This window comes from Tupaia chinensis, unplaced genomic scaffold, assembly GCF_000334495.1.
Source record: "Tupaia chinensis unplaced genomic scaffold, TupChi_1.0 Scaffold150288_1, whole genome shotgun sequence".
NCBI lineage: Eukaryota > Metazoa > Chordata > Mammalia > Scandentia > Tupaiidae > Tupaia > Tupaia belangeri.
The window spans coordinates 2,851,205-2,859,021 of NW_006210128.1; the positions used below are offsets into that span (position 1 = coordinate 2,851,205).

At 51.1% G+C, this 7,817-nt stretch overlaps 1 protein-coding gene across 4 annotated transcripts in view; it reads right to left on the bottom strand.

Annotated features, from left to right (window-relative positions):
• Positions 1 to 315: 315 nt before the first annotated feature.
• The window catches only part of RHNO1 (RAD9-HUS1-RAD1 interacting nuclear orphan 1), an 11,120-nt gene continuing 3,618 nt past the window's right edge, over positions 316 to 7,817 (bottom strand). For 3 of the 4 annotated variants that reach the window (XM_027769680.1, XM_027769681.1, XM_027769682.1), the window contains 3 exons: positions 4,540 to 4,745; positions 4,374 to 4,455; positions 316 to 1,657 (listed from right to left, as the gene is read on the bottom strand). In XM_027769680.1, the coding sequence (XP_027625481.1) occupies positions 1,109 to 1,657; positions 4,374 to 4,455; positions 4,540 to 4,661 (753 nt within the window). In that variant the 5' untranslated portion in view covers positions 4,662 to 4,745 and the 3' untranslated portion in view covers positions 316 to 1,108. Of the gene's footprint in view, positions 1,658 to 4,373; positions 4,456 to 4,493; positions 4,746 to 7,817 lie in introns of all 4 variants that reach the window. The other variant, XM_006172046.3, reaches the window with a different exon arrangement.

Sequence of the window (7,817 nt, forward strand, 5' to 3'; positions counted from 1 at the left end):
CCCCTGCCCGACCCAGGCGGTTCTGACATTCAGGACCTGCTCTGCATTCTGAGGTCCAAATCGTTTTCTCACTGGTTTGAACCCAGAAGTAGGTTTCTTAGGAGACTAGAACTTTGCACTCACAGGTCTGTGCCCCTGAGAATGGCTGGTTCTCTTTCAAATTCCTGTCTGCAAAGTAAGCAGAATAATCTCTGCTTGATCTGACTGGGGCTAGACCTGACACAGCACACTCTTAAATGGTGAGCTAATGGGGTTGAACGAGATGCTATTTGTAAGAAAGTCAAAGGGCAGTTCTGCATTAATTACAGTAAGCAGTGTTCTTCCAACTTGCCACATTTATTTACACGCAGTTTAAACACTTACTCTAAGAAACCACTTTCCCACCCCACTGAATATTTACAGATTTCTTCCATGGACACAAAACCCAAAACAAGCAAACCGAAGTGATTCCTCTATGTCCTCCTTTAATTCCCCAGGGCCTCTGCAGTCACTGAAGCCTGGCTGCCCTTCATCGCCTCCCCCTCTTTCAGCAGAGGAATCAAGGTTGCAGAGGTAGCAGTGAATTACCATCCCAGTTTGCTTTGACGTTTTCCATCCACTGGGTCACAGAGGAAGCCACCACGGAGCCCGACAAAGTTGGTACTCAAAAATGTGGGATGCGTTAGCTCGAGTGTGGTGATTAAAGGATTAATGAGTAGTGGTTAATGGAAATGAGGGCCCTGAGTGGACAGGGTCATATGGCTGCCTAGCTGACAGACACGCTGACAGCCATGGGGTTCTCTAAAAACTTTCTGCAACTGTTTACTTGCATTTATTTAAACAGTCACTACGAGATACTTTAAAATGTCAAGAGTTAATATAAGATAACTACGAACAGTTCATGACACCAAACTCAATTGTTTATGACATCCGGTATCTGAAAAGCAAACCTAGGCATTGAATTCCCCATGACGCCAGGGCTCCAGTTCTTTTTCACTGGTGTCATTTCCACCTGATTCTGACACACTCTGGTGAGCCAGAAGAGTGACTTTGGCCGTTCATGAAAACCAGCGGTCAGTTTCCGAGACGCTGGGGCGGGAGGCTGATGTCTGCGAAACGCAGTCTTTAGTCAATCTTTTACAATGAACTGGCTTCTGCTCAGCCTCCCCCTCTCCCTGAGGTAGGTGAGCAGGTGCTGTCGTCTCCTCCAAGTGACCTTCAGCCCGTACTTCTCCTCCGGGGTGTCCTTCACCAGCACTGGTCCAGGCTCTGGGCTGCTGGGGGCACGGATGTGAAGGGAGCAGCTCGGAAGCCTGTTCTCTCTCTGGTCTGGGGTGGACTTCGTGGCTGGCGACGACCCTGGGGTCTGGATGTCCGGGGGAATGAGCAGGCAGGGGAAGCTCGGAAGTGGCTGCTCCGACAGTTCCCCACAACTCTGCGGACTGAGCATGGGAACCAGCGGCCTTCTGGAAGCGTCCTTGACCGACGGATTGGGGTGTCCCCTGATTAAGGGAACCCTCGGTGTCTCTGAACTGCAAGCAGACTGTGGACTCTCGAAGGCTAGGTGTGGAAACCTGGAGGAGCTAGATTTCCGGCACGATCGTCTGGCCTGGTCGCGGTGCTGTTTCCGGTGGGCTGGGACCCAGCTTTCAGCTGTTGTGTCAAACTGCGGCAATACCTAAGGATAGAGGAAAAGGAAAAAAAGTAGGCAGGCCAACTACCATGCACTAACCTAGAAGATGAAACTAAATTTTGGGGGGGAACCAGCAGTTAGCGTAATGGCTATGTTGCTGGACTCCCATGTAGTCGACCATGGTTTGAGTCCCGGACCCAGTGGCTTAAACTCATGCCGGAGGAGAAGGGATTGCGGTGTGGCCATCCCCCGGGGGGGTGATTTCTCGCTTTCTGTCTCTGTCTTTCTGGCGAGTGCATGCCCTATAGCAAAAACCTTTTGAGACTTTTGCTCTAGGACATGTACACTCATCAGAGACAGAAAGCAAGAAATCACCAGTGGGATGGCCACATCGCTGTCTCTTCTCTATTCTCCTCTCGGGATTTTGGGCGCACACACACACAGACCCAGCATGAGTTTCAAGCCGCAAGGTCTGGGACTTGAACTGCAGTTGACTACATAGGAGTCCAGTGACGAAACCATTATACCATCGGCTGATCTCAGGAAGAAACTGACTCTAATGACGAGAATCTTAAAGGTGGGTCCACTGTAGTAACAGACACAAAACAAAAATAGCTGTATGGAGATGGCCCTGTTGCCTAGTGGTTAAGGGGAGCTGGATCCCACATGGCCCATCATAGTTCAAATCCCAGCCCCGGTGGCTTGAAAAATACCAGGCCCATGTGTGTGCACGTGTACTCAAAATCCCGACAGGATGGAGAAATGGGGGATAAGGGATTACTGGGGGGAATGCTCTCTCTCCTCTTTGGTGAGTGGACACACCCTCTGGCAATTAAAAAAATGAACTGTTCAATGAGCTAATAATAAAAAGACCTATAAGCTTTGGACAAGTTATAAAATCTTTCGGTTTTCGTTTTCTTGCAAGAGAGGGGACAGTGCCTTCACTTCATCACACCGTATGGTTGCAGTTGTGTCACTGCCGGCCTCTAAACTTCACGAGGGCAGCGGCCGGCAGCTTGCTCACCACTGACCCCCACACCAGCAGAGTGCCCGGTGCGAGAAGGCTCTCAGCAAACAATGCACGGATGATGCAGCCCTGAGAGAGGCCGTGTGTGGGGCTACTAGCACAGGCCCGGGCATGACGAGTGGCCAGCCTGTGCTTCCTGGTCTCGGCCACAAGGCTCAAATGATGGTTTCTTCCACGATTCCTAACAAAGTATGTTTCTTTTCCTCTGTTTTAGATTTTGCCATAGGGTGCATGTGCTCGCCAGAGAGAGCACTGGGCAAGCGGGAAAGTGAGGAATCACCCCCACGTTGGGGGAATGGCCACTCCACAATCTCTTCTCTCTCTGCTCTCTGGATTTGGAGCAGGCCGAACACATGCACAGGCTCAGATCTGGGACTCAAAGCACGCCAGTGACCATGTGGGATCCAGCGCCTTAATCTCCACACCACTTGCTGGTCCAAGGTATATTTCTTTCTTTTTCTTTTTCTTAAGAATGATTTAATTTGGGGGCTAGCAGATGGCATAATGATTACGTCACTGGACTCCCACATAGTTGACCATGGTTTGAGTCCCAGACCCAATGGCTTAAACCTCATGCTCTGTGTGTGTGTGTGTGTGTGTGTGTGTGTGTGTGTGTGTGTCCAAAATCCCAAGAGGATGGTGGAGGAGAAGGGACTGCATCATGGCCACACCCCTGGGGAGTGATTTCTTGCATTCTGTCTCTCTATCTCTGTCTAGCAAGCACACAAGCCCTGTAACAAAAATCTCTCTCTCAAAAAAAGAGAATTATTTCATTTTGATTATTTTAATTTGCTATAGGGCATGCACGCTCAACAGAGAGTGAGTGAGAGAGAGAGAAAGAGAAAGTGAGAAAGAAAGCCACGAAGTCCAGTACTCAAACCAGTCAGCCATGTGGGAGTCTGGCACCCCAACCACCATGCCATCTGCTAGTCCCCCCAAGGTATATTTCTTTTATAAAAAACGATTTATTTAATTTTTATTTATTATTATTATTATTTTAATTTGACCATAGTGAGACAGAGAGGGAAAGCGAGAAAGCAAGCTGCTAGGGTCTGGACTCAAACCACAGTCAGCCATGTAGGAATTCAGTGCCCCACCTACCACACCACCTGCCAGCCCGTCTTATTAATGTTTTTGCCATCGGGTACGAGCGCTCACCAGAGGGACAGAGAGAGACAGTGAGAGGACAAGTGAGAAATCACCCTCTGGGAGGATGGCCATGACGCAGCCCCTTCTCCTCCTTCCCCCTTCAGGGACTCTGAGCACACATGTCCAGCATGAATGTCAAGCTGCTGGATCCGGGTCTCACACCGTCGCTGGCCATGTGGGAGTTCAGCATCTCAACCACCACGCCCGCTGCCCCTCCCACCCCAGTATATCTCTCAGCCCCTAAAGCAGCTCCTGTGCTTGTCTGGCCCTTCGTTGTTACTTCCCGTCACGTAGTAACTGTCTTCTCTTCTCTGGGCGTGGGAGCTGTCAAATATGACCCCTGCCATTGCGGTGGACTTCTCAAGGCTCAGTTTACGCAGGAGAGAGTCCCTCCGAATACTCCATCGTGCACCACTTCAGGGGACAGTGTACTTTCCCTCCTCTGCCATCTGGCCTTCTCACCTCACAGGACAGTGACACTAAACACTCAGCTCTTTCAGAGCCATGTCGGGAAGGAGACCCCAACTCCACGCATTCCCCCATTTGACTGAGAAAGGATCTACCAGGGAAGACGGCTGACCACACCTGAAAGGGTGCGCTTCCTCCTGGGCCCTTACTCTCTGGAGGCCGTGACTCGAGGGGCAGGAGAGCCAGCATTCTGGAAGGCCTAAGGGAATACAAGCCAAGGTAAGACCCGGGGCCTACCCAGGACGTGACGGTGCTGCGGTCGATGGGCTTGCTGGGCACCTGCCGGGTGTGAGTGACAGGGCGCCGCGGCGAGGCACAGTGGTGTTTGGGCCCCTCCAGTGGTGGCTGGTGGAACAGCAGCTGGGCTTTCTGGGAACACTGGCGGCGCTTCTTCCTGGGAGGCATCAATGGGTGACTGAGGAGCAGTTAGTGACCACATGGTGCTGGCTGTCTTCGTGGTGGGGCACAGGCTCCAGGTCCGACCCACGCCTGCAGAGAAGAAGGGAAGGCTGGAAGGAGGGCAGTCAGCTGTGCTCCCGCCATTCCGGCTGAAGCTCCCGCCCCGCCTCGGGCTGAGAGGCACAGCTCCCCACACCTATACCGCAGGGCCAGACAGGGTGGTGGCCTGCAGGTGGGTGGCGGCCAAGGCGCTGGATTCCCGCATGGCCAACCATGGTTCAGGTCTTGGACCCTGCGGCTTGAAAATCACACTGGGGCCGGCAGGTGGCGTGGTGGTTAAGGTGCTGGACTCCCACATGGCCAACCACAGTTTGCATCCACACCTGGTGGCTTTCTTTCTCACTCTTCCTGTGTGTCTCTCTCTAGTTAAATATAGTAATAAAAAATGAATTAAATTAAATCTTTAAAAAATCACATTAGGTGTGTGTGCAAGCGTGCCCCAAATCCCAAGAAGACTGGAGAAGAGACTGTAGTGTGGCCACCCCTCCCTCAGGGGTGATTTCTCACTTTCCTTCTCTGTTTCTCCAGTGAGCATACACACCCTGTGGCAAAAAAAAAAAAAAACAAATAAACTAACTAACTAAAAAAAAACCCTAGTACAGTCGTCCTTCAGTGTCCATGAGATTGCTTCTAGACTCGCAGGTAGCACCCCCATGCTCAAGTCCCTTCTAGAAAATGGCCTGAAACTTGCACACAGCCTACACATCCTCCCTGCCTGTCCATCCTTCCTCCTTTCCTTCCTTGCTTTTTCTTTTCTTCTCTTTTTCCTTTCCTTTCTTTTGCTATAGAATGTGTGAACTTGCCATAGATAAAAAAGTCACCTCCTGGGACCAGCAGTTAGCGTAATGGCTATGTCGCTGGACTCCCACGTGGTCAACCACGGTTTGAGTCCCAGACATGGTGGCTTAAAACTCACACTGGACACGTGTGCGTGCGTGCCCAAGATCCCGAGAGGAGAATGGAGGAGAAGGGATTGCGGCGTGGCCATCCCCCTGGGGGGTGATTTATCACTTTCTCTCTCTCTTTCTGGCAAGCGCACGCGCCCTACAGCAAAAACTTCTCCAAAAAAAGAAAAAAAAGTCACCTCCCCAGGGGGATGGCCACACTATAATCCCTTCTTCATTCTCCTCTTGGGATTTTGGACTCGAACCACGGTTGGCCATGTGGAAGTCCAGTGCCTTACCTGCTGGCCTCTCCTCCTGGGATTTTGGGCACACACATGTACCGAGCATGTTTTTCAAGCTGCAGGGTCTGGGATTCAAACCACATAACCATGTGGGATCCAACTGCTTTAACCACCTCGCCACCAGCTGCCCCCACACCCCCCCCCCCCCCCCCCGTCCTTTAAATGATCTGGATTACTTATAATAGCTAATACCACATGAATGTGATGTAATAGTTGTTACTGGTATACCTGTATTGTTTTTATTGGTATTACTATTTTTATAAAGAATTATTTATTTAATTTTATTTATTCATTCATTTATTTTAATTTGACCAGAAAGAGACACACAGAGAGAGAGGGAAAGTGAAAAAGCATGCCACCAGCTCCAGGACTTGAACCATGGTCAGCCATGTGGGAATGTCCAGCGCCTTAACCACCACGCAACCTGCTGGTCCCCGGTATTACTATTTTTTTAAGAGAGATTTTTGCTATAGGGCATGCACACTCACTAAAGACAGACAGAAAGCGGAAATCAACCCCCAGGGGGGATGGCCAGGCCGCAATCCCTTCTCCTCCATTGTCCTCTCAGGATTTGGGGCACGCACATACGTGCCTAGTGGGAGTTTTAAGCCACTGGGTCCGGGACTCAAATCAAGGTCAACTGCGTGGGAGTCCAGCGACGACATCTGCTGGTCCCTATTGGTGTATTTTTTACTGTTCCCTGCCCCCCCCCACACACTCCCAGTAATTCCAATCTGTGCTTGGTTGCTTCTGCAGATGTGGAGCCAACCATGTTCATACTCAATGACATTCACTCAATAAACACATTTATTTATGTCCTTCATGAGAGAAAGACAGAGACAGGGACCGTCCGGGATCATCACGCCTCGCTCCTCCCTCTCCAGCCAGGGCATGGGCACACCCAGCAGGCTCAGCACCCTGACTGCCCCCAGCTGTGCCCATTCTGTAGACTACGTGTAGGTGCCACCTGGGGTGCAGGAGTGGACGTGGAAAGATCCATCCCTCCCACGATCACTGAGTGTCCCGGGAGTGATAACAAGGCCCTTTTTTAATGAGCCGAGAGAGAATTACAATGTGATCGGAGAATGCAGTGTGCTTCCACTCACTTCGGAGGAGGCTCCCTGCAGAGATGCCCAGCCAGGTAGGGAAGGGCTGGGAGAAGCCAGACAGCAGGGAACACGCCAGCTCTAGGAGCAGCACCTCCAGGGGGTAGGCCCAAGGAGGAGTGCCGGGAATTCAGGAATAACAAAGTCCTTGGCTGGGCCAGCAAGGGGTACGGAGGTTAAGGTGGCTAGATCCCACAGTCAACTGCACGGTTTGAGACTCGGATCGGGCGGCTTGGAGAACACGCCAGGCACATGTGTGTGCATGCCCCAAATAGAGGAGAAAGGATTGCAGCGTGGCCATACCCCGGGAGGGGATAGGGGGGATTTCTCACTTATCCCTCTCTTTTTCTCTCTGTCTCTCCCTGGCGAGCATATGTGCCCTGTGCAAAAAGAAAGAAAAATAAAAGATGAGGGGCCAGCAGATGGAGTAGCAGTTATGTCGCTGGACTCCCACATGGCTGATCGTGGTTCGAGTCCCAAACCTGGTGGCTCAAAACTCAGACTGGGTATTAGGGCCGGCAGGTGGCATGGTGGTTAGGGGCGCTGGACTCCCACATGGCTGACCACGGTTCGAGTCCTGGACCTGGCAGCTTGCTTTCACACTCTCTCTCTCTCTCTTACTCTCTCTTACTCTGTCTCTCTCTCTCTCTCACTCTGTCCCTCTCTGGTCAAATTGAAATAAGTAAATAAATAAATGGGTAAATACAGTTAAATAAAATCAAAAAGAAAAAGAAACTCACAGAGCGCATGTGCATGCATGCCCAAGATCCTGATAGGATAACGGAAGAGGAGGGATTGGGATGGGGGCTT